At 37.6% G+C, this 27479-nt stretch overlaps 1 protein-coding gene across 3 annotated transcripts; it reads right to left on the minus strand.

Moving 5' to 3' along the window:
- On the minus strand, nt 1-27247 carry LOC143032714 (spermine oxidase). 3 transcript variants are annotated; one of them, XM_076197630.1, is made up of 6 exons: nt 27025-27247; nt 20369-20538; nt 19237-20264; nt 10463-10583; nt 1629-1815; nt 1-632 (listed from the first exon to the last, which is right to left on the minus strand). In XM_076197630.1, the coding sequence occupies exons 1-5, from the start codon at nt 27221-27223 to the stop codon at nt 1630-1632; spliced, it is 1704 nt and encodes a 567-aa protein (XP_076053745.1). In that variant the 5' UTR covers nt 27224-27247; the 3' UTR covers nt 1-632; nt 1629. The 3 variants fall into 3 exon arrangements, with proteins under 3 accessions (XP_076053745.1, XP_076053735.1, XP_076053754.1); XM_076197620.1 differs by having other exon boundaries at nt 1-1391; XM_076197639.1 differs by having other exon boundaries at nt 1-1815; nt 26941-27063.
- Nucleotides 27248-27479: the final 232 nt, after the last annotated feature.

A 27479-nucleotide genomic window follows, 5' to 3' on the forward strand; every position in this document is an offset into this window, starting at 1 on the left:
TACTTGTTAAATAATTTTAATTGACTATAGTCTGACCTTTACATGAAAACACCTGACACAATTAACTTGTGTGTGGTTAACATATTAAATGACCCTTTTCTATGTCGTGGACACATTTTTCTATACAAAATCTTAAAATACTGGGTTAACAATTTATATTTTTCATTTTGTCAAAATAACTTAAATTCATGAGCATTGTACTCAAATCTTTGGAATACTGTATTTTCCCTTCTAGAGAAAAAATACAAAACAATATGGCCATAGAGACTTAACCCTTCTTGTTCCCCTAAATCCTTGTGACATATACATAAAAAGAAGGCTAAATTGAAATTCCAAAGAATCAAAACTATAATATTAGGAACATACTTAAAAAATCTCCTTTATATGCATTTTATAAAATGGAAAGTTAAAAATCATCAAAAAGACTCAAGCTATGGAGACATCTGTACATAAAATACTCTTAAACAGTCTGGCCAAATGACTGATTTGAGTTTATATACACTCACTTTCTCATTTTTAGATTCAAATTTACCCTATAATTTTTTTTTTAAACAAATTCACAAAAAGTCCTCTGTAAGGAGGTATCATCCAAACCTCCTGTGAGAGTGGGAATTCGTTATGTTAAACCAAAACTGAAATAAAGAAGAATGTCAACAGGGTTTAACCTTCTCATGTTGTTATCTGAACATCAACCATTATGAAGGTTGTCTGCTATACCTGTTCATTTGTGCATTAATAATAAAGTAATGACTGACTAGAAGATTCATAAATATACAGTTTGACTAGTGCAAAAGCACTTCACTTCACCTTCAATGAGTGAGTCTATAAAGCACTGTAGACATAGTCTCCTACAATACTTGAAATCAGAATAAATGCATCAGGATGGAAAAGAAATTAGGAAATTTCTTCAATAATGATCTTATTTGCACGAGAAAAAAATGTGTGCTTCTATTGAAGGAAGTTAAAATTACTACACAGGGTAAATGATTCTGTCACTACAAAAAAATATAAGAACAAATGTTGTTCATTACTATGGAAATAGTATCGAGTTCAATGACCAATTGAAAAATGCAAGCTGATGCATCTGATACAATCAGCTGAAATGATTTGCTCAAAGAACTTGGTTTAAGAGTCAAAAACAGACCCAGTATATACATAAGGCCCATTTTATGAAATATAATACTTGAAATACATATATAATTCCAAGTGCTATCAAGCAATATCACAATCTATTTATGTACCAGTAAAGCAAAAAGAAACTTAATATGAATGGTATATGACTGTATACCTTACATCAAAATATAATCATATCAAGTCTTTGTCCATGAACTACAAAAAGCTCCTGACACAAAATCTTGTCAGTATACAAAATATTTACAGTAATTTTGAAGCTGAAAAAAAATTAAATAAAATAAATTGGGTAAAAGTCCACCTATCCATAAAAAATAACTGGCAAATTAACTGCCACATTTATCCAAATTTGAATACCCCATTCCGTATCAACAATTGACACATTCATAAATGGTTAAAAAGATTTCAGATATGGAACTTTATCAACAGACCCTTAAAAGTGGCTCTGATGTAGACTGCAAAATTTGTGATCACTAAAGCCATCACCAACACTGTACCTTAATTAAGGGAGATCCCCTGAACCCATGATGAAAGATCAGCAGTGCCTTCCACATCCAGGACAACTTCTGGTGGAGTATCAGGCACACACAAGAGCTGAGCAGCTTCTCTCCCCGTCAAGTATGCACCATGAACGGTGGAATAGAAACTTGGGTGGCAATGTTCTCCAGCAAAAGCCACAACAGGCTGAAGTAAAAGAAATCCACTGTTGTGATTTAGCATATTTTCTTAGAGTAAAAATGAGCCCTTAGCTGAATAAGTTGCCTAATGGCAGCTACAAAAATCTACACAAGGGAGGTAGCCTAAAAACAAAGGCATAAAATCCACTCCCATCCATTCAACCCCCACATACTCAACTCCCATTTACCCCTCCCTCCCTTTTATCTTTGCTCCTCCTGGATAACAGGTCATCCCTGCATCTTGGCCACTGCCCTGGGTCAGAAGCAATGTAGCAAGACATGGCACATGCACAGCAAGGCTGCTTCATTTAGTCGGTGACCCCCCCCTTTCCCTTCCCTCATGCAGAAAAAGAGAAGACAGGGAGAAATCCCTTCAGGCGGCATCAAAATATCATTCACACATACTCCTTCAACCCCCCCATCCCCCACCCACTCCCAAGCATCACAGCATCATCCATACACAACCATTCTCCACTTACCCCTATCTTCTGTCTTCTCCCCTCCTTTCTCAATAGACATTCCCCTCTTTCCCAATGCCCTTTTTTACCACATCCATCCATCTCATCCTTGGTTGCCCCCTCATATACACTCCTTCCACCTCTGCCTTCCACACCTTTTCTACTAATCTTTCTTCATTCATTTTTTTCATATGTCCAAACCATCCCAATACTCTTTCATTAACCCTATCTCCCAACTCCCTTTCCACCCCCGTTCTCCTCCTTACCTCCTCGTTTCTCACTCTATCCAGTCTAATCCCTACCATACTTCTCAGACATTTCACTTTAACACATTTAAACTCTTCCTCTCTTATGTTCCATGTTTCTGCACCATACAGTGTTGTCAGCATAATCACACCTTCATAAAATCTCCTCTTAGCATCCATTCCAAAATGTCTATTTCTCATTACCTTTCAATCCCCCAAAGCATTTACTTGTTTCCCTCAATCTACATTCCACCTCCACCCCCACTCCTCCCTTTCTTGCCACCTTCACACCCAAGTATCTAAAGCTATCCACTTCCTCCAGTTTCTCTCCCTTAATACTCACTTCCAATTTGCTACCACATTCTTGCCTTATACATCTCATCACCTTACTTTTACCCAAATTTATCTTCAACTTCCTTCTTTTGCACACCTTCCCATACTCTGTCACTAACTTCCTTACTACCTCCTCTGATCCTACCACAAGTGCAGTGTCATCAGGAAACAACTGACTTATCTCCCATTTTTCTCCATTTTCTTTAACCATCTCCAATCCCTGGCCCTATATATATATATATATATATATATAAATATATATATATATATATATATATATATATATATATATATATATATATATATAAATACAGTATATATACACACACAAAGACATCAATTGGGCATAGTAACCACATACAAATAGAGTTCGAACTTAAAGAACAAAATGATGTGAGAAGAAATGAGACACGTGGAGAAGGAAGATTAATGTACAACAAAACAGACTTTTTAAAAATTAGAAGAAAAAAAATCAAAATGCCAACTGGGAAAAATTTGCAAATGAAGAAACAAAGATAGAAGAGAAATGGAACATATTAAAAGAAAAATACAAGGAGGGAACAGATAAATATGTATCAAAGAAAAAAGAAAAAATCGTTTACATAAAGTGTTGGTATAATAAAAAGTGTAGTGAGGCTAAAAATAGAAGAGACAGCCTGGAAAAGATGGAAAAAAAAAAAAAAAAAAGATGACCAAATGGCAAACATACATCAAACTGAGAAATGAATATGTAGATATACACAGGGAGGAAAAGAAAAACTACAAAAAAGATATAATAGATAAATGCAAAGACCAACCTAAACCATTTTACATGTATGTAAATGATAAACTAAAAGACAAACATGAAATTGTGAAACTGTGCAAAGGAAATAAAATATACTGTATATAGATGATGTAGAGGCTGATGTTATGATCAGGCATTTTAGGTCTGTATTTACAACTGAAAGCTCACAAATTTGGGAGGAAGGACAACAAGGAAGATCCCTCGAAATACAAGAAATAATGGTGACAGAAAGAAATAAGGAACCAAATAAAAAAACCTTGATGTCAGAGTCACATGGGCTGGATGGAATTGCAAATTGAATATTGAAAGAGTGTATTGATGAACTAATGGACAAAATACACAAGATAATTGACTTCTCACTCAAAGAAGGAAAAGTACCACAAGATTGGAAAAATGCAAATATTGTACCAATATACAAAGGAGGAGACAAAGAAAATCCAACAAACTATAGACCAGTATTCCTTACAAGCACAGTAGCATAAATATGCAAAAAAAGTTATTAGGATCAAATGGATTAAACACTTGGATGAGAACAAAATATTAAATCCAAAACAATTTGGTTTTAGAAGTGGAAGATCATGTACCACAAACTTAATATGCTTTTACTCAAGATTAATAGAAATAATAAGAAAGAGACGGATGGGCAGATTGTGCTTTCTTGGACTTACAAAAGGCTTTTGACAAAGTACCACACAAAAGCTACTAAGAAAAATTGAAATAATAGGTGCAATACAAGGAATGTTACTGGACTGGATGAAATATTTCTTGAACGGAAGTAAAATGAGGGTGGTACTTAGAGACAAGAACTCAAATTGGGAAGATATGATAAGTGGAGTCCCACAAGGCTCTGTATTGGCTCCGATACGATAATGTTAACTATTTATATAAATGACATGGATGAAGGTGTGGAATGTTACATGTACTTCTTTGCAGATGATGTGAAACTACTAAAGAAAGTAAGTACATAGGAAGACTGCAAATCTTTTCAAGAAGACCTGGACAAAGTCTGGAAATGGAGTCAGAATTGTGAAGTGAACTTCAATATTAAGAAATGTAGCATAATGGAATTTGGAAAAAAACAAAAATAAAATATTGGGTCAATATAAAATTGGTACAAAGGAAGTTAAAAAAAAGTCAACTCAGAAAGGGACCTAGGAGTAACTATCTCAAATGACATGACACCAGACAAACATGTCAACAAATAAGTCTGAGACATTTTTAACTTAAGATCAATGAAAGTAGCATTTGACTACATGGATGAAGAAATGGTAAGGAAAATATTAGTTACACTGATAAAACCAAAATTGGAATATACTGCAACACTATGGACACCTAGTTCTAAAAAAATATATAAACTAGAAAAATTTTAAAGAGCAATGACAAAGATAGCACCAATACTCTCTAATTTAACATACGAACAAAGATTGGATAAATTAAATCTACCAACCCTGGAACAAAGAAGAGAAAGAGGTGATTTGATAACCATCTACAGAATTATGAAAGGGATGGAAATTCTTGATAGAGCCGACTTACTAAAGTGGGACAAAAGACAAACAAGAAGACACGAGAAGAAACTTAAGGACAGTTACAGAAGAGATCTGAAAAAGAATAGCTTCCTACACAGAGTGATAGATATCTGGAGCAAACTGAATGAGGAAACAGTGAGTGTTAAAACTATACAAGGTTTTAAGAACAAACTGGATGCAGAAAGATACAAAAGTGGGTCACTACGAGCATAGCTCTCTTCCAATAAAAAACAGCTAAGTAAATACAGACACACTCAAATATTTCTCAAACTGAGCAAGATTGATTTGTACATTTTTGAAATAGTAATGCTCAAGTAAATTCAGTATTTTTTCTATTAATTTGCACATTTCATAGAAATGGCAGATATTATGAACAAACATTTCAAATCTGTATTCACCAAAGAGGAAAAAAATCTACAAAACTGTGATCAAAGAATTGAAGTAAGATTTCCTCCAAATGAAGAAATTAAATATTACTCAGAATCAAGGAATCAAATATTAAAGCTTGATGTTAACAAGTCACATAGCCCAGACAGAATTGCAAACTGGATACTAAAGGAATGTATAGACGAACTAACAGGAAAAATATACAAAATAATTTAATGCTCACTCAAAGAAGGAAAACTACCAGGAGACTGGAAAGCCAACATATAAAGGGGGAAATAAGGAAGACCCAACAAATTATAGACTGGTGTCCCTAACGAGTACAATAGTTAAAATTTGTGAATCATCAAAGATAGATGGACAAAATATCTGGAGGAGAATAATATACTGAACCCAAGGCAATTTGGATTAAGATGGGGAAGATCATGTACCACTAATTTAATTTGTTTCTATTGAAGATTGATAGATATATTGCAAAAAAGGGATGGCTGGGCAGACTGTGCCTTCCTAGATCTACAAAAGGCATTTGATAAGGTACCACACAGAAAATTGCTATATAAACTGGAAACAATAGGAGGCATACATGGAAAACTATTGAATTGGATGGAGGACTTCCTACATGGAAGAAAAATGAGAGTAGTACTCAGAGACAAATATTCAAAATGGGAAGAAATGAGTAGTGGCGTCCCACAGGGGTCAGTACTAGCTCCGATAATGTTTGCTATATATGTAAATGACATGGACGAAGGTATTGAAAGTTACATGAACTGCTTTGCGGATGACGCAAAGTTATTAAAGAGAATAAACTCCAAAATAGACTGTGACTCATTACAGAGTGATCTGAACAAAGTCTCAGAGTGGAGCAAGAGATGGGAGGTAGAATTCAACATCAAGAACTGCAGTATAATTGAAGTTGGAAAAAGCAAGAAGAGAATATCAGGACAGTATAAAATTGACAGAAAAGTAAAGAATGTAAATTCTGAAAGGGACCTAGGAGTAATCATCACCAAAGACATGTTGCCAGATAAACATATAAATAAAATAGTCGGAGAAACATACAATTTGTTGAGATCAATAAAGGTGGCCTTTAAATACCTGGATAAGGAAATGATTAAGAAAATATTACAAACACTGATAAGGCCAAAACTGGAATATGCAGTGCTGATATGGTCACCCAGTACAAAAAATAACATAAGAAAATTAGAAAGAATACAAAGGGCAACTACAAAGATGGCCCCAACACTTTCAAACCTGACATATGAACAAAGACTGGCCCAACTGGAATTGCCAACCCTGGAACTTACTAACCATCTACAGAATTATGAAAGGAAAAGGACACCTTGATAGAGAGGACTTATTAAAGTGGGACAGGAAAAACAAGAGGACATGCAATGAAACTCAAAAAAGGATAACTACAGAAGAGACCTGAAAAGGAACAGCTTCCCACACAGTGATAATTATATGGACCAAATTGGATAAAAAAATAGTGTGTGCAAACACAATACAAGAATTTAAGAACAAACTTGATCTTGAGAGATACAAAAACAAGTCACCTCGAGCATAGCTCCCCTTCCCGTATAATACAACTAGGTAAATCAGGTGCCATTAAAATTTCATGCAAGCCCAGGTGATTTTTATCTTACTTTGCACAAATTTGAATAACATGTTAGTGTTAGAAATCTATTCTTCATGCAATCTGAGAAATGCCTGCACAGTATCCAGTCAATCATTAACACTCACGGATTTAACACTTTCAGATTTTATCATGCACAGTTACGGCCCTGAATATTATCATGTAAAAGACTTGTTTATTCATGGGCAAGGCCACAAATATCAACATGTGTTAAATTTGGTTATCACATGTTGACTCACCCCCCTGCACTGCCCACATGTGTTTCTGTGTCACTACTAAAAGCTTGGGACTTTTAGTTACATTAAGAATTAAAAATTCAAGATAATAATAAGTTAACAATTACCTATAGCAATAAAAATGATGGCATCATATGGAAAAGTGAGGACTGGAAGTGAGCAGGGAGTGGGGAGAGACTAAAGATGATGAGTCAGATATACTTGCTACCCACCATCCAAGATAAGCCCAATTAGAGCTACCTTGTGTTACCACCACTGCATCTTATAATATTCATTTTCATAAATAAGATATTAGCACTGAGGTACTGACTGCATGCTATCAAGCAGTAATAATTACATGGCAGCATGCAGCTGATGCTTCAAGTACCGATTTGGGGTGCCCATATGGACTGGAGTCTCACATCATTTGTTTACATTAGAATAAAAATCTACTCAAAGAAATTATACTACTTTTGTACTTCAACTGTCCCTCATTTATACTGTTCCTTTAACTCTGCCTTTTAACAATTCTATGACCATACATTTTCTTATCCCGTGTGAGAAAGAAAAAAAAGATCCCATACGAGTCAACAGTTATGGGGCTTGCGATCTTGATCTCTATGTTCATTCTGCATGTTCAAGACATAAGAAGGTCTGGGAAGAGAACTCCAACCAGAACCCTAATATTTCGGTCCTTAAATGTGCATGGTTATGGTACAAATGAGAATGATGATAAGTGACAGACTAAACTTGCTCCAGTCACTACTTCTTTTATACTAGGGACTCAGCACTTCACATAGTAGCTCAACAACACTGCTATCTGGTGTCTGTTCACTGAACCACACAAATCCAATATAGCTGTCCTCAGCCAAATGACAACAATGAACACTAGCAATGCTTGGTCTTTTCTCTTTTTCTTTTTTTTTCTTTTTTTTTAAGTATTTATATGCCAAGTAAACCTATTGTCCAGAGAGGACTGCTTGTAAATGCTGGGCCAAGGCTCCCCTCTTAGTAAGGCAGTTGGCAAATTGCTCCGAGGTTCCAACCCAAGAAATAGAGTTAATCTCACCACACGACAACATATCCTTCAGCAGTGCAATGTTGATGTGAAGATGATGATCCTCCACACTATGAGAAGAATTCAAGGCCACCACTAAACTCTTGTCAACCAAGCAGTGTACAGCAAAGGTCTGGCATTTGATAATGTCCCTGATAATTTGTCCGTGATAGGAAGCAGCCTCAGCACACTCAGCAAGTGCCAGGGTCTCAGCAGTCAATATAGATTTCATCACTCTGCATAATTTTCTTGATTGCCAATAAATCAGGCATCTTCTTCCTTCCACATCCTTGAGAAAAATCACAAATCCTCCTTGGGAGCTATCATCAGATAGGTTCCCAAAGGAAGCATCTGAGAAGCACTCAATTATACAGTCCTCTACAGCTGACAGCTTTCTAAACAGTAAGCAAAAATGGTCATCCACAACTCTGTTGATAATCTTGTTCACTCTCACAGTATTGGCCACTGTGGCATTTTTACAATGTCCACTCATTTCTATCACATAGCCAATGTCCACATTTTTACTATTTTTTTTTCTTTCTTGTGTTGGTCGTTAGTTGTCAACCAGCATGTAGCTTAACTTCCCCCACCCCCGCCTATCTCTGTCGTCGGTTTATACCATTGTCACACCCAGAAAGTCAACATCTGTCAGATCACAGCAGGAGTTTTGGTGTCCTGGCCTCAGGTCATATGGACGCTGCTAAATTACAAGTTTGTATTTTTGGTTATATTTCTTTTCTTATTTACTTTCCTCATTTGAGGTAATGTGACTAAATTAATCTAAAACAACTTGTAACACATATATCATGTGTCAGTATGCTGCAATATACTTCAATTTCTATATTGTATTTAAATTTAGATGTATAGTAATGGTTTCCATCACCAGCAGGCTGGGCATGCGCATTGTGCACTCAAGTTGCCAGTTAATTATCTTGTTGTTTTGCTTTTCTTTTCTGTGTTGACACCAAGGTAATTTTGGATACATATATTCTTGTGTGTAATTTAAGGTTAGTATGTAAGTACTTAGGCTGTAATGCTGTTTCAAAGTGGGACAGAGAAAAACTTCCTTTGTTGCACCCTTTTGGGTCCACTGACCTGTCAGGTCAATTGCAAGTATTTCAGGAAGGCTTCAAACCTTACTCAGGTTGTTCTCTCCCTCTTCTTGTTGAGTCAGTAACTGGCCATCCATCTCCCTTTTGCGGGGACTTTTTCCTACAAGGTATGTAGTAACAGCCTAGGGGTTACAATTCATGTAAGTGGTTTTTAGAGATATGAGGAAATATATCCTATGTCTGGTGTGGGGTTTTAATAGGATTTTAGGTTCATCTTTTGGGATTTGAATCAGAGTGTCAAACAGGCTTTTTCCGATTTCTCATGTGTGACCTTGTTTATTCATTTCCTCCACCTATTTATCCACATTACACACAAGTCAAGTGATAGCATTAAGGGTTTACATCATTCTCATGTGATACTGTCTTCTAATTTAACTTTCCTTACAATAAAATACCTAATTGTGGTCTATACCCAAGTGGTGGTCCTATAAGACAGATATCAGAAAGAATAATCTCCCTGCCATCCATTTTCTAAACTCAACATCATCATCACCTTCATCTGGATGTGCAACCTCAAGGGGATGACACTAGATCTTTGGATTGGCCCAAGATCTCTTTGTCCAATTTAGCTGTATTTTCTCCACCTTTTCAAACAAGGAGAACTGACAACCATTGATTGCTCCCCTCCTCCTACTATTATAAGCAAGTGACACAGAAACAGTCTCACAATAATACAACAGAGAAAATCATTCAAAGTTCCTTTCTTCCCTGAGAGGTCTATTGGATGACCCAAGAAGTGTTAACAGCCACTGTGGGGTTACAGGCTTCCAGTCAGTGGAACTAGAGGCAATAACCATTATAATTTTCACAGAACAAATAACCAGGCCATCAATTATATCCAAAATTTACAACGCAAGATTAATTTATCAGTTATACAATATGTATTCAATAATACTAAATTTGTTACCTTGCTATTGGTGGGTTCAGCATAGAGTGGATGAGAAATATTTGTTATGTCAACCTGTGATGATCCGATACCAATGGCTGTGTAAGATCCTCGGGAGAATGGTTGAGACCACCAACTTGTGCTAGAATGACCAAGAAATTGTGATAAAGCAACTGGCATGCTTAAATTTGTGCTTCCTAGTTAACAACAAAAATGTAGAATATCTATAAGTAAATAATCCAATCAAAATGAAAATGCAAATGTGATCCAATTCATCATTAAATGAAAATTTCATGACCAGGGTTTCCACCAGCATAAATTAAAAAATCATTTGGTGATTTTTTTTTTTTAATTATGTAAAAGGCAAAACAATCATAGAGCCCTGGTGATTTCAATCCAGTTTTTCCATACAAAACATACCAAAGGACCTTTCCTCCCCCATACATGAGGTGGAAGAGTCAATGCACCAACCCACCTCACACCCATCCATCATCCTCTCATCTTAGTACCTTGTGGATGAAAGGTTATCACTGTCCCCCACAACTCTGCTCAGGTAAAAGGCAAATTAGTGAGACATAGCACCACCATAGCAGAATTTACCTCGCCCCACTACCACTTTATATGGTGACCCCCTTCTCATCCACTCCAAAAATCTTATGAAATAACAGTCTTCATGTATCCAATGCCCCCTTTAACCTGTCCATCCACCTCTCTTTTGGTCTTCCTTGCAAATTCACTCCTTCCATTCCTGCTTCCCACACTTTTTGCTTGTCTTTCCTCATTCATTCTTCCTATATGCTAAAACTGCCCCAGCACCCTTAAATCTACCCTATATAGCAGCTCTCCACACCATTCACTAACTCACCTCCACATTTGTTACTCTATCCATCCTTGTAACACTTACCATACTTCTCAAGCACATTCAGGATCTTCTTTTCAGCTCCCTTCATATTCTAAAATTCTATCTAGTAGTGATGTGAATACAATTACTCCATACAACCTCCTGAATCCATCCCAAAACATCTTTCTCTCAGAATGCTTCTTATTCCACACATGCATTTACTTATCTCCTTTACTCTTATAATTCATTTCCACATCCATTTCTCCAGAACGCCAAAGCCTACTTGAACAAACTAGAATACATACATATATACATATGGCAAGGGCTTTTTCCCCCTTGCAAGGGAGGTAGCCAAAGTCAAAGGCATAAATCCACTCCTATCATTTCATTCCCACATACTTCACTTCCATTTACCACCCCTCCCTCCCTCTTTTCTTAGTTCCTCCTGCAAGCAATACAATCCACTCCTGGAGCCGCAGCGTCTACGTCGTGGGACCACCCCCCAACCCCAAGAGTTGGGGGCCAAACGGCGGCAACCAGCCCTGGCCACCGGCTCTACGCAGGTGGCACCGATCCCCAAGAGGAGCTACGTCTGCCTTGGGGAGTACCACAATCCTTTTTCTCAACATGCAATATTACGTTTTTTCTGCACCGAGGGGTGATTTTCCAGCGATCACCCCTCTTCTTCTACTTTTAGCCGGAGATGTAGAGAGCAATCCTGGGCCCACCACAAAATACACATACCCAACATGCTCTAAACCCATTACTTCGAGCAGACAGACAAAGGGCTCAGTTCAGTGCAATATGTGCAAAAACTGGGCCCATCTCACTTGTACAACACTTGCTGACACAAACCAATACGCATACACTTGGACATGTTCTACCTGCCCTCCAGTAACCCCACTCCCACCTCCCCAACCACAGCCAGCACCCTTACCCACTCCCAATTTCCCTTTGCCCTTATCCCCAATCAGTACAGACGCTCCTCAACTTGTTTTAGTTACGTTCCGAACGGCCGAACGTAAGTTGAAAATGAACGTAAGTTGTTACTGTACTATACATCCGTAAATTCTATTACCGTATCTTATAAAACACCCCTAAATCATTAATTATACACATAACATTGTAAAATAATAACATCAATTTCAAATAAATTAAATTCAAGCAACATAAATTGAGATGGTGGAGGAGGAGGGGGAGGAAGAGGATGAGGATGAGGCAAGGCACGTTCAGTCTGTCGTTTGTGCCATGTAAACAATGGATGCAGCGTCATGCATAAGTATCGTTTGAACTACGGAGAGCGCGCTAAACTAAAAAATTCACTAAAAAAAATTTTTTTTTACAATTTTTTTTACAGTCAGTTCAAACGTAAAATCGAAAAAACGTAAAACAAATGAACGTAAGTAGAGGAGCGTCTGTACTCCCCTTCCTTTATCCCCAATCTCTCCTTTCCCCCCCTCTAACCCAGATCCTATACCTTCCCCATTAACACCCCAACCTCAACCCCAAACGGCAACATAAAACACATACAAAACACACAACATCAACATATTACAACACAACATTGACGGTATTAACACGAAAAAACATGAACTCGAACACTTTCTTAAACAACACAACATACACATTGCAATTATACAAGAAACAAAACTAAGACACTCACACAAAACACCATCATTTCATAATTACACCACCATCAGACAAGACCAGACCGACGGCAATGGCGGTGGACTCATCACCCTGATCCACCACTCCATCTGTTTTGTGGACACAAGTGCCACAACCAAAATTCTCCTCCCTACCACAGATAACACTACAGAAATCCAATCCATTCGAATCCGCACAGGCAACAAATCAACACTGACAATAGTTAACATGTACTCCCCCCAATCATCCCCCACAGTTCCAAACACCTTCAGACCTCAATTTAGCCAACTAACCTCAATCCCCAACCTGATCATGGGTGGTGACTTCAACGCCAAGTCATCTGCCTGGTATGTCGACAACCCTGACACGGACAGAGGGCTTGATATACAGACTCAGTTTGACTCATTGACTATCATGAACAACACACATAATCATACACATATCCCACACCAAGCCCTCTACACTCCCTCCTCTCCTGATATCACCTTCTGCTCCCCCTGCCTAACCCCAACAACATCATGGAGAGTGGTCGGAACCCTTGGTTCTGACCACCTTCCAATCATCATCACCACCAAAACAAGATGCACCCCATTTGGCCACAGACACACATACACCAATTACAAGAGAGCTAACTGGGAAGCTTTTACTGAAGAGACAGAACAACATTTTGTAACACTTAACAGCACACCAATCACAAACATAAACAATGCTGTGCACACTTTTAATACAATCATACAAAACGCAGACAAGAGATACATCCCTAGAGGCAACAGAAAATCACACAACCCCAACTTCACACCAGAAATCCAAGGCCTCATCAGACAACGAGACACACTTCAACACAATACCCCCACACCTATCCCTCAAAACATAGCAGACCAAATACAAACACTAAACACTGTGATTGCCAATAAAATACACGAAAAAAAAAAATTGGCAAAACTTTATCAATACACTTGATCACAAAACAAACACCAGCAAATTGTACAAAATACTCAACAGCATTACACTATCCAAAAGTAACACAACACGCTCTCACACAGCAATAATCACAACAACAGACAATCTACCCTCAAACAGACAACAAGCAAACACACTCATAAATCATTTTGCACAGACAAGCCATCTCACTTCTCACCCTGACGACCGATGCACTATTCGACGTAAGAAAGACTTTCCCACAGACTCAGACTATACACCCTTCATAGACAGTCAGACAAAACACATAATACATAATCTCAAGCACTCATCTGCCTGTGGCCCTGATAACATAAGTAACATCCACCTAAAACACATTGGACCACAAGGTATACACGCACTCACAAACATTGCAAACTAAAGCTATTCACACAACACTATACCCGACATCTGGAAGCATGGTAAAATAATCACCATTCCAAAACCGAACAAAGACCCAACAATCCCAATATCGCACCGCCCAATCACACTTCTCTGCACCCCCTCTAAAGTCATTGAACGCCTAATACTTAAACTTGTCACACCACATATTCCCCTTGCTGACTCACAACACGGTTTTAGGCCACTACACTCCACAAACACTCTTCTGATAAACCTCACACAAAGAATTTTAGATGGCATCAATTCAGATAGGCCCCACCACAGAACACTTCTTATAACATTAGACATTAGTAAAGCTTTTGATGCTATCCCCCGCCACAACCTAACAAATAAAATATATAACACAGACATGCACAATAACACCAAAAGATGGCTGGCCAATTATCTGGCAGGTAGGAATGCTTACGTGTCATATAATGGCCAATCATCGCACATCAGAAACATTAAGAATGGAGTACCACAGGGCTCTGTTCTATCCCCCATGCTCTTTAATCTATATATGCATGACTTACCCACACCAGACACCTCAGAAATACAAATCTATTCCTACGCAGACGACATAACAATCACATACACACATCGTAACACAGACAAAGCTGCAGAAATAATCCAGCCATACCTTGATACACTTAACATATGGTTCATCACAAACAGACTCAATATAGCTCTAACCAAATCTACAGCAACACTTCTCACCAACTGGACAAAAGAACACAAATATATACCTCATCTCTACATCAACAACACTCTAATACCACACACAAACACACTGAAAATTCTTGGTGTAACATACGATACATCCATGTCTTTCAAGCAACACATCACAAACATAAAAAACAAATGCACACCTAGACTCAATGCACTTAAGTCAATCACTGGAACAACATTTGGACAAAACAAAGAAACTAATACAACAATATACAAACAATGCATATGCTCAGTGATGAATTATGCGAGTCCTGCATGGGCTCCTAATCTCAGAGACACACACCACAACACCCTTCAAATCATACAAAACAAAGCCCTAAAAACAATTACAGGCTGCACAAATACAACACCTATAAACCATTTACACCATGAAACAAAAGTCCTCAAAGTCAAGGACCACCTCGACATGAGAGGCACACAAACACTTGCTGCAGCCACCACAAACACATCACACCCGCTACACTACATAGCAGAACACCTACACACACCAAGAAACATTAAAACAACACCCAAAGACCTGTATCACACACACTCTCTTCTCTTCCTCCACAACCACCAAATACCAGCCTCCAGAAACATATTCATAATCATATCACTCACCGCTCCATTAACACACTGAAAGACAACACACTGCTGCATGCCAGACCCCCTGATATCCACCCTTCTGAATCCTCTCTCCCATGAAAGGACAGAGTCCACCTGGCCAGACTGCGGTGCGGCCACCACCCAGCACTTCTAAGCTACCAGAAGAGGCTGGATGACCACATTGTGAACAGCTGCCCAGGATGTAACACTTCACCCCATACCATACAACACATAATGGAAGACTGCATTATACACAATCATGCATGCAAACAACACAACATACACTCTATAAAGGATTTGTGGGAAAACCCAGTTTCGGCTGTGGTATTCCTTGGGGAGACGGGACTGCTCGGACAGACAGTCTAGGGAACGACAACAACAACAACAACTCCTCCCTTTCCCACCCCATTCATCACCAAGCTATCCACTTCCTCCAGCCTCTCTCCCTTAATATTTATTTCCAATTTGCTGCCATCCTCTCCCCTTTTACATCTCATCACTTTACTTTTACCCACACTTATCTTCAACTTCCTTTTTTGCACACCTTCTCAAACTTCACTAACATCCCTGATCCCTCCTCTGATCCTGCTACAAGTGCAGTATCATCAGCAAACAACAACTGGTTTATCTCCCATTTTTCTCCATTTTCTTTGACCATCTCAAATCCCTGGCCCATTACCCTTGCATTTACCTCTTGCACCACCCCATCCATGTATAAATTGAACAGCCAAGGTGACATGACACATCCCTGGTCAAGTCTCACCTTTACCTCAAACCACTCATTCTCTCCATTTCTAATTCTAAAACAAGCTCTGCTACCTTTGTAAAAACTCTTGAATGCTCTTAACAGCTTTCCTCCTATCATGTATATCTGTAATACCTTCCACAGTGCCTTCCTGTCTACCCTGTTTAAATATTTTCCAAATCCATAAAGGCCCAAAAAACAACCTTACCTTTCCCTGAAGCTTTCTCACATATCTGCCTTACCACAAAAATTTAATCCACACAACCCCTACCTGTCCAAAACTAGAATAATAGCTCAAAAATAACAGGATGGAAGCTTCATCTCACAAATCAACAGTGACATTGTTTATATCACACAACAAAGAATAAAACAATAAAAATAAATAAATAAATAAATGAATAACATAAATAAAAATATTCACATGACTTTCAGCCCACATCTTAAAAACCTGAAAACAAACCTACTTCAATCCATTACACACACAGACTTTGGACAACAAGAGGAAGCTAATAACCACCTACATGCAATTCATAAGAATCACCTTGACCATGGTTCCCAATCAACAAAACAAACACAAAAAATCTACAAACTTTAGAGAATGGAACACAAAGAGTAATGACAGATTCACCAAAACCTCCCCAATTGGACACCTGCACATTGAAACCAAAATCCTCCTCATAGAACACCATATGAAAATGACAATCACAATTCTACACCAGAACCCTAAACACAATATACCCTTTATACTACATTTCATAATCGCCAACAAATTGCAGCAAAAAATTACACCAGCAGCACACTACTCAAAAAATTATAAGCCTACTACATATACCACACAAAAATATATACACATTCAGATCACTAAATAAACAACCAAATTCAATACAGTACTCCAACAACTGCCAGTCATAAGCCTCATGGAAAAAAACTCACCAACACCTGTTATGAGCTGCAATGGTATGCCTGCACTCAGGACACCATCCAGCATTAAAAAAGATCAACATCGAATAGGCCTGGACACAGTCTCAAACTGCCCTAGATGCAACCACCACATATGACAGAGCACCTCATTTGTTTTCATGATCTCTTAAAGCCCTTCTATCCTTAATCAAGAGATCTCTTCTGTCAATGTAATCTATCCCTTTTAGTGACCTAAACACTGTAATCATATCACCCCTTTCTTTCTCATTGATCTTTCAAAGTTGGCATATGCTTTATGAGGAAAAAATAAAGGCACTGGGTCTGCCAACTTTAAAGGATCAAAGAGAATGAGACAATATGATCACAATATTCAGGTCACTAAAGGGGATAGATTACATTGACAGAAGAGATCTCTTGATTAAGGGTAGAGGGCTTTTAGAGGTCATGAGCACAAATTAAGACTACATGTCTAAAGGATGTAAAAAAAAAATTCAATTTTCCATATAATGCATAAATACTTGGAGTGGGTTAGGTGATACAGCCCATGCTGCAATAATACAAAATTCAAATCCAAATATAATAACTGGAAATCAAGGATATAAACTAAGTTGGAACTGTTCATGAACTTAAGTCTGGGTATGATAAACCGAAGAGTAGGAGATGGAACCCAATGAGTGTTGCTCCTTTCTTGTGTACTATAATTGGGTAAATACTACAATGCCCCACACAAACAATCCCTTGACAACAACACAATATATCTTCCCTGAGTGACTTGTGTACCTGCCCAGAGGCTCTTGCTAGTTATATGAAGGCTACAAGTATTCTGCAAGAGATCAGGGGCAATGGACTGATTGACTGATCCATTACTCCATTTACTGCCACATGAAATCAAAATAATACTCTCCACTTCCTCTAGCCTCTAATCCTTCAAACTCACATCCAAACAACCACCATCACCACTTTTGTCTATCTCATCATCTTTTGATTTACTTTTAACTTTTTAATCTTACATGCCCTTTCATATTTGATCACTAATTTCTTAAGTATTTTTTCTCAGAATCAACAGTGTCATCCTCAAACAACTGGCCCACTTCCTGCTTCCCTCAGTCTCAACTCACCTATTCCAAACTTCTGCCAAGCACTCTCATGTTTCTCTTCCTTAACACCTTATCTATATACACATTGAACAACCATGGCAATATCACACAACCCTGACATAGCCCCATCTTCACATCAAACCTTTCATTCTTGCCTTCCTGATCTTTCCATATGCTCTACTACTCATGTAAAAACTTTTGACTGCCTTCAACAGACTTTCTCCTATCCCATACATCTGCAACATACTCCACAACATCTATATGTCAACCTTGTCATATGTAAATAAAAGCCCAAAAACATACTTATTCTTGGCCAAACTTTTTGTACATCTTACTGCAAATATTTGATCTCTGCACCTCTTCCTCTCCTAAACCCACACTGCTCTTCACCAATTATCTTTATTCTATCCTAATCCTCTAAATTAACACCCTCCCATACACCTTACTGACTACACTTAACAGATTGCTCCTTCTGAAACTACTACAATCAAACCTGTCCCCCTTCCTCTTACATAGTGGAACTATACATGCACTCCTCCAATCCACTGGTATGCTTCCTTCCCTTTGTCTCCATTTACACCTAAGCAATATTTAGGGCAACTTCAGACATTCTAAAACATTAATCCTGGGCAAAAATATATTTTACAGTATAGTGAAGCCCAGCAGCAGTTAGGCATGTTGTTTGTACAGCCAATACAATAAAAATTTGATGACATGGTAAAAAATGTGGTAAACACTTTAAACTTGTTTAGTGAGAAAAATTAGTGGAAACCCTGCAAATTCTTAATGCTACTCTCCCTCCCATTTAAACACATTCTATCACAAAATTTCCATAGATTTCATTAATCTCTAACTTAAATACAGCAAAATTTCAGACCTGAATAATACTTACCAAATACATCTTTTTGGCTGTGGTATATATGGATCCCCTAGAAACTGACGAAGCACTTCTGTACACCTTTCAGACACTACATCAAAAGGCAGTGTCTCCATGTATTTTGCTTCTTCACCAGAGACCCAGCCTAATAAAAGTGTTTCAGTTATTTTTGTAAAAGAATAAATTTTCTTAAACCATCTCTCACTCATTGGCACTTTAGGATCAATTTCATCCCATAGAAATATTACTTCTGAAAGCTCTGGATTTAGAAAGGGGCGCTCATACTCTAGGTATATTTTATCAACAACACCAAAACATAACCTGTTGATGGAATCCATCTTATAATCTGGAAGTGGGGGGTCGAACATATTTCGACCTCTGTCTTGTAAAACTCCTAGTGGTAATGTGCAAATCACATGTTCGGCAAAAAACTTTTTGCCATTTTCACATTCGATTTCTACTTTAGGTTTTCTACTTCTACGACTGGGTGAGCTGGCAGTAGATTTTAATCCAGCTGAATTAGGAGGAGATAAAGAATTAACAACACCATCACCACTATTGCCTCCTCCTCCTCCCCCTCCTCCATCCCCTTCTGCCCCTCCCGAAAGACCAAAGTCTGCTCCTAATCCAGAATCTGTTGTGCCAGCTGTTTCAAGAAGACCAGTTCTCCATCTTATGCATGACACAGCATGACCTTTTAATATCTTTTCCTTAGGAATGTCTTTAGTCATTGGTGCTAATATGCTGCTGTATCCTCCTGGCAATATTATATTTCCTCCAGGTAGTTCGGTATAGCTGCCTATTTCCATTAGATCAATTTCATCCATGTTATTACAACCACTGATGCAAGTTTCTCTATTCAACAAATTGTTGAATATGAGTTTGCGGACGTGTCGTTCCTTCTCTTGAAATTGCTCAAGGTATATTGAGATTTCTAATTTGATGTGTTCCCCAACACTTTCAACTCCATCTGGTGGCAAATATTTGCAAAGAAAGTACTCTTCACACTTCTTAAAAAACCAAAAGTATGCATCATATGTTTCCTGAAATGAAAACCATTTAGATAGTTAGCCATGAGCCTCTACATCCAGAGATAAAAAATATTAATGAGTCATTAGTCAAATAAACAAACAAGTTAGCCACATACCTGTAGAATTTGAAATGGTACTCTCTTTCCATTTGGAAGAGTCGCAACTACATTGTGGGGCTTATTCTCTTGTATGATGTCCACCAAACCATGAGTAGATGCTAACTCGTATATAGGATTGCCCAAAACTCCATGGATCCAGTTGGCACCAAGCTCCATCTTTCTATTATCTATCAAGTATACATTAAAGATAACTTCAATGGCCTAAAGGAAACCACTGTATTTCTTAAACAAGACACTTGAATTCTTAAAATGTCTTATATTCATTTTATTATCTATATATATATAAAGCCTTTTCTCCTTTATATAGGAGGTAGCCAAGTCAAAGGCATGTACCTCTTCCCACCCATTTCACTCCCTTCTATTCATTCTACAGTTTCTTAAAATTGTATGTTAAAACAAGATTTTCAGCCAATTAGTCATTAACCATAGTGAGATGACTATGCATAAGGTAACAACCTCACCCATTTCATTTCTATCACATTCATCCCATTCTCTCTTTCCTCCTTAAACTATGTTCAAAATGTACCTCATTTTTTCCCGGAGGCTCTTGCCTTAATCTATACATTCATCTTCAAGTCTGACAACCACGTAGTTTCTTTGGTTTAACATCATGACCATGAATTCTTATGGTTTTATTCACCCCAATCCACCTATATTTTCCTTGGTCTTCCCATGGCTCTCACTCCTGGTACCATTTGGCTTTCTCTTCCAACAAGCCTCATCAAATTCACCTACCAACCATTTTATGCTTTCATCAGTCTCCACTAGCACAAAAGTTCCATCTGCATACACTGGACTGTTTACCATCCATAATTAACTATTTTCCTCCCACTTCACTCCCCTATTCGCAACTCTTGCATTCACTTATGTCATCACTCCATCCTTATAGTTCAAACAGTCATTGTGCACTCCTGCCATTAACTAACATTCACCTCAAACTTTCACTCTCCCACCCAAGTTTCATGACCTTCATAAAAGTTCTTCACTGCCTCTATGGCAACACATTTGCAAATGATGCAAAAATTATGAAAAGTGAAAAATGGAAGATTGTAGGATGTTGCAAAAAGATCTAGGCACCATATTTGCATGGAACCAAGAATGGAAAATAAATTTTAATCTCCCCCCCAATAAAAAATGCAAAGTACTGTAAATGGTCAATAGCTTTAAAAAACCATATTTGAACTATTCCTTGGAAAGAAAATCCATTACAAAATGAAGAGGAGAAACCCTTGGGATTTCATAAAAAGCACCTTGTCACCTGACAGAAAAAACAGCTGAACTGTGGAACAGACATATGGATTACTGAACAACATTAAAGTGGTTTCTCATTATATGTATAAAGAGATGATGAAAACACGATTGTGGAACAGACATATGGATTACTGAACAACATTAAAGTGGTTTCTCATTATATGTTTGTCAGGGTTGTGGACATACCAAGCTGATGACTTCAATACCAAGTCATCAGCTTGGTATGTCAACAACCGACACAAACAGAAGGTTTGATCTACAAATACAATTTGACTCACTGACCATCATGAACAACACCCATAATCACACACATGCTTGGAACAAATTGGACAAAGAAAAAGTGTGCAAACACTATTCAAGATTTTAAGAAAAAACTTGATGCTGAGAGTTACAAAGATGGGTCATCACAAGCATAGCTCCCTTCCTGTATAATACAACTAGGTGAATACATGTCCTCCACTCTCCTAACATCACCCCAACAACTTCATGGAAAGTGGTCTGAGCCCAGGATCTGACATCTTCCAATCATCATCACCACCAAAATACGATGCACCCCAGTTGGCCAATGAGATAGGTACACCAATTACAAGAGAGCAAACTGGGAAGCTTTCACTGAAGAGACAGAACAACAATTTGAGACACAAAACAGTACACCAATCACAGACATAGACACTGCTGTGCACACTTTCAATACAATCATACAAAACACAGACAAGAAATACATCCCCAGAAGCAACAGAAAATCACATAACCCAAATTTCATACCAGAAAGCCAAGACCTCGTCAGACAATGCGGTACTTATAAATACAATACCCCCACACCTATCCTTCAGAACATACCAGACTAAATACAAGGACTAAACACTGAGATTATCAACAAAATACATAAAAAAAAACACAAAATGGTCAAACATGTGTCAACACAATAACAAAACAAATACCAAAAAAATATAGTACAAGACCCTTAAAAGTGTTACACTATCCAACAGTAGCATAACACATTCTCACACAGCAATAATGACAACAACAGTCATCTTACCCTTAAACAGACAACATGCAAACACACTCATAAATCATTTTGCACAGACGAACCATCTCACCCCTCACCCTGATGACTGACCCATCATTTGATGTAAGAATGACTTCCTCACAGACCCAGGCTACACACCCTTCATAGACAGCCAGACAAAACATATATAACCTCAAGCACTCATCCACCTGTGGACTTGACAACATAAGTAACATCCACCTAAAACACATTAGACCACAAGGCATGCACACATTCACCAACACTAAACTATAGCCATTTACACTATACCTAACACCTGGAAGCATGGGAAAAACATCACCATCCCCAAACCCAACAAAGAACCAACAGCTCCTACATCACACTGCCCAATCACACTTCTTTGCACCCCCTCCACAGTCAAAGAATATCTCATACTACAACTCGTAACACCACAAACCCCCTTGCTGAATTACAACATGGTTTTAAATCACTACACTCCACAAACACTCTTCTGATAAACCTCCCACAAAGAGTTTCTGATGGCATCAATTCAGATAAGCTCCTACACATAATACTTCTCATAACACTAGACATCAGTAAAGTTTTTGATGCCATTCCCCATCAACATCTCACAAACAAAATATATAACACTCCATCAATTGGACCATTTCCTACCCTAGCACTAAGGTCTCCCAGTACTATTACATTGACATTTCTTCCTAAATCCACTATGCACTCATTTAAATCTATCCAAAAGGCCTCCCTTTCTTCTACACTCTTCTCACTGCCAGGCCCATATGCACTTACAAAGACCCATATCTCCTTTCCCAGTTTCACCTTCATCCACATTATCCTTGAGGAAACCACCTTCCACTCCACTACACGTTTACCTATCTCTTCACTTACTAGAATAGCCATCCCTTCCCTCCCTCTCTTCACTCCTGATAACCTCCCACTTACACTCCCAAATTTACATACACCCTTCCCTTTCAACTTAGTTTCACTCAAAGCCAACACATCCATCTTCTCACAAACATACTACCTATCTCTTCCCTTTTACTCTCATCTGTACCACATCCACGCACATTAAAAGAGCCAAACCTTAGGGTGCTGGTTGGAAAACTCCCAGACCCTCTTATGCCTTTACTTTTTCATTTAGGAATGTCCCCTGTGGGGCTACAAGGAGAGGGATGCCTAGTCCCACTCCCTGTCCCTTTCTTCTCGCCTCTTACAATCCAAGTGGAAATACTTGGTGGCAGTATTCTTTCCCCCCACCACAGGGAATTCCCCCACAGCAGAAAATAAATACTCTGAGAAATGGTACAGGACAGCAGCAAAGGGTTGGGGGACAGCATAACGGAGGGACAGTCGTAGTATAAAAGTGTCATCATTTCTCTATGAAGAGTTTTCCTCCATCATAGACAAAATGATGTGTGGCTCTGGTCTGTAGGGGTGCCCCATATAGACCCTAAAGTATCAACAGCATGCTACTCAGCCACAATAACAAGCAGCCAATACCCAAGACGGGGTATGATCAATACTCAGGAATAACTTAGTTTATGGTTAATACTGGGGCACATCATGCATCTTAAACATAGTTTCACTGATTTAAGAATGGAGAAGTAGATGTGAAAGTGAATACATGATAAAGGAGGCAAGTAAATGTTTGGTTGGAATGAAAAGTGTTGTAAGAAAAAGGTATTTGGAAACAAGTGCAAAGAGATTTTCTGGAATGATTGCACCCTTGGAACTACATGAAGCTGGCTTTGAACATAAGGAAGCCAGAAGGGAAGAGTCTAAATATGTTTGAGATGAAGTATTTGAGAAATATGAAAGATGTTAAAGTGAACAACTATTAACTAGCAAAAAGATTGAGGAGAGCAGACGTATATGAAGAAAACTTGAGAGAAAGATCAAGAATGATGTAGATGGACTGGGTAAAAGGGCCTTGGATACATGAAGAATGATTGGAGCAGTGCAGAGTGCAAAAGACAAGATTAAATAGAGAAAAATTGTGAATAGAACAAAGGATGACACTGCTCAAAGGTATTTTTTTCTGAGAAATATATTGAATGGATGTCATGTAATGAAGCAGTGGACCAAATATGGCTGTAAGGCCTTGCTGTAGAAGTGCTGTCTTGCTGCAATGTTTTTGACTCAAGCAGTGTGGCAGAGGACAGAGATGATTCTTCATTCATGAGGTGGTGAAATGGTAGGGGAATTAAAGGAGTTGGTCAATTTAAATGATTTAGCAACAGAAAGTTAAATATAAATTTTGTAAATTATAAAACATCAATGTAATTTACATTTTTCTTAGAAGTTAATAACAAAAAACTTTTGTTAAAAGCAATACACTACCAAATGGAGCTGTGACAATATCCTTGAGATGCCATGTTTGTTTTGATAGATGTGGAAGTCAAAAGATTGAAGAACAATAAATTGCTCTAACCTAACCTCTTGTGGGGTATACACGACCTAGAGGTCATCAGGATTGTTGTTGTCAGGGATGTTGAAGGATTTTTTGTTATCAATTTCTACCAAAATTTATGTATTCTAATTTACAAAATCAATATCTAATATATAATATTGATATATTTCTTAGGTGTGTACAAGGTAGCCATTGCTATTGTCAAACTGATGTTAACAAGACTGGACAGATGACACATATATGGCATCTCGAATCTCTATTCACGGCTCCATTCAGTAGTGTATCACTTTTAACAAGGTTTTTTGTTACCGATTTCCATTCAGAAAAACAGATATTATGTTGATGTACTTTAACCAAATCAATATTCAATTTTCTATTGCTATATCACATATATGTAATGAGTGTGTGCTTTGATTTAACCAAATCCTTTATATGGGGAAAAGGACTTTTGGTATATATGTATTAATGTGTGGGTATGTAGTAATTTACAAGGATAGTACTTAAAAGTAGGTTTTGAAAAAATTGTAGTTTTTGTTTTTCCATCACCAAGGCAATTTTTGCTGTAAGGCAGCAAGCTGCATAGGTGTGCGGTAGGCAAACCCAAGGTTAGCCTAATTATATTTCCCCAAAGGGGCCTTGTCTTCCCCTCTAATCTAGAATAATTTAGGTTAAAAATAATAGAATAAAATAATTATAATGAGATTTTATCTATTAATGGAAGAAAGGCTACAATGTCTTTATATAGTTGTGTTAGTCATAAAAGAAAAAAAATGGTGCCAGGAAAACAACAATGACCCCTTCCCCCCTAAGAAAGTTATGTATAAATGACATTTCTATGTGACTGAAGCGCTTGTGACCTTCATCCACACTTCCCCAGGTTTGATATGTACAAGGAAGGTTCATTTCTTAGAACCAATTATTCACTTAAGTAAACAGATATCATCATTGTAATTACACCAAAAAGTTAGGACACAATACAATTCTAATTTCTTTTTATGACCCATTCTATGGAATTACTATAATTTTTTCTTCAAAACAAATATCAAGTGTACAATATATCACCAATACACTAACCTCATGCAATAAGTATTAAATACTAAACAGCCAGTGTCAATGTCTAAACCTTTAACTACCAAAGTCTGTCAAGTTCAAATCTAGTTATTATCAATTGAATCCATGCAGCTAAGAGAAACTTCTGGCAGAGTTAAAAACAGTCACATTAACTACCACAGTCTACCTACAAGACTATTAATCTATTTAGTTGACAGAAACCTCCAGTAGTCACAGGGCTAAGCATATTGCAGATCTTAGTTTCCGGAATTCATACAAAATTACATTTCTGTCACAATGATTACGACAATAAGCACTTGTTTTCTTGAGGATATTAGATAGTCTCTAAAAATAAGTCATAATTGATAATAACTACTATACAATTTCCAAATTTATTTGAACAAATTACTTTTTCTATAATTATAATGTTTTTGTTTGCATACAAGATCTCCAGGATTCCTGTGCCCATCTCAACAGACATCCTTTAAAGTCTATAAAAAGTGACTAGATAAAGATAAGATAAAGATTATAAAGATACCAATTTACCAAACATTTTCCAGTGTTAGCAAATCCCCAAACATTTTCCAGTGTTAGCAAATCCCCAAACATTTCTCATAATTGTGGTACTAAATAATACTCCATAGGTTTCCAACACTATCAATTTATACTGTCATGCCAATGGTGCTGAAGAATTGCACTTGTATGTCATTCAAATTTTACAAACTGTAATTTCACTTCCTCAAAACTTTCGGAATGCAAACAACATCGATTACGGTAGGTTTCTTTGCAGAGAAAAATCACTGAAGTGGATATGTTCCCAAATAACATTACCTTATAATTAACTCGTAGGAGAGCCTCGTTGTTAAACATAATATATGTAATATACTGCATGCAGATATACATTTGGTAGCCCACCTATTGTGATTGCAATGATGCGTCCTCCAACCCGGTTTCTCCCTTCAAGTAATATGAAGTCAGTGATATTGTTCCTGAGTAGGTGATTGGCAGCAGATAGCCCAGCCATTCCGGCACCAATAATTGCCACCTTATATAATCTGTTTTCTTCATTTTCCTCTATTGTTTGTAGCGCTTCCATTTGGACTTCTTTCGACATTCTCCAGCTGCAGCCATGTACCTTCTAACTATAAAGATAGGTTTGTTATTGTCATCGAACGCCTTAAAAAACAAAAGACTATCATACAAAAACTTATAAAATGATTATACTTAGTCTAATACTTTCTTTTGCATTACTCAATAATACATGTGTAAAACCACGCGCCAGTTTAATACTTTATATCTACGAGCAGCAGACGATGTAACAAATTTCTTGTACTGTATAGCTTGTACTGTAAAAATAACAGATCCTTGGA

This window comes from Oratosquilla oratoria, chromosome 1 (genome assembly GCF_046742065.1).
Source record: "Oratosquilla oratoria isolate Oo_2021 chromosome 1, ASM4674206v1, whole genome shotgun sequence".
Taxonomy (NCBI): Eukaryota; Metazoa; Arthropoda; class Malacostraca; order Stomatopoda; family Squillidae; genus Oratosquilla; species Oratosquilla oratoria.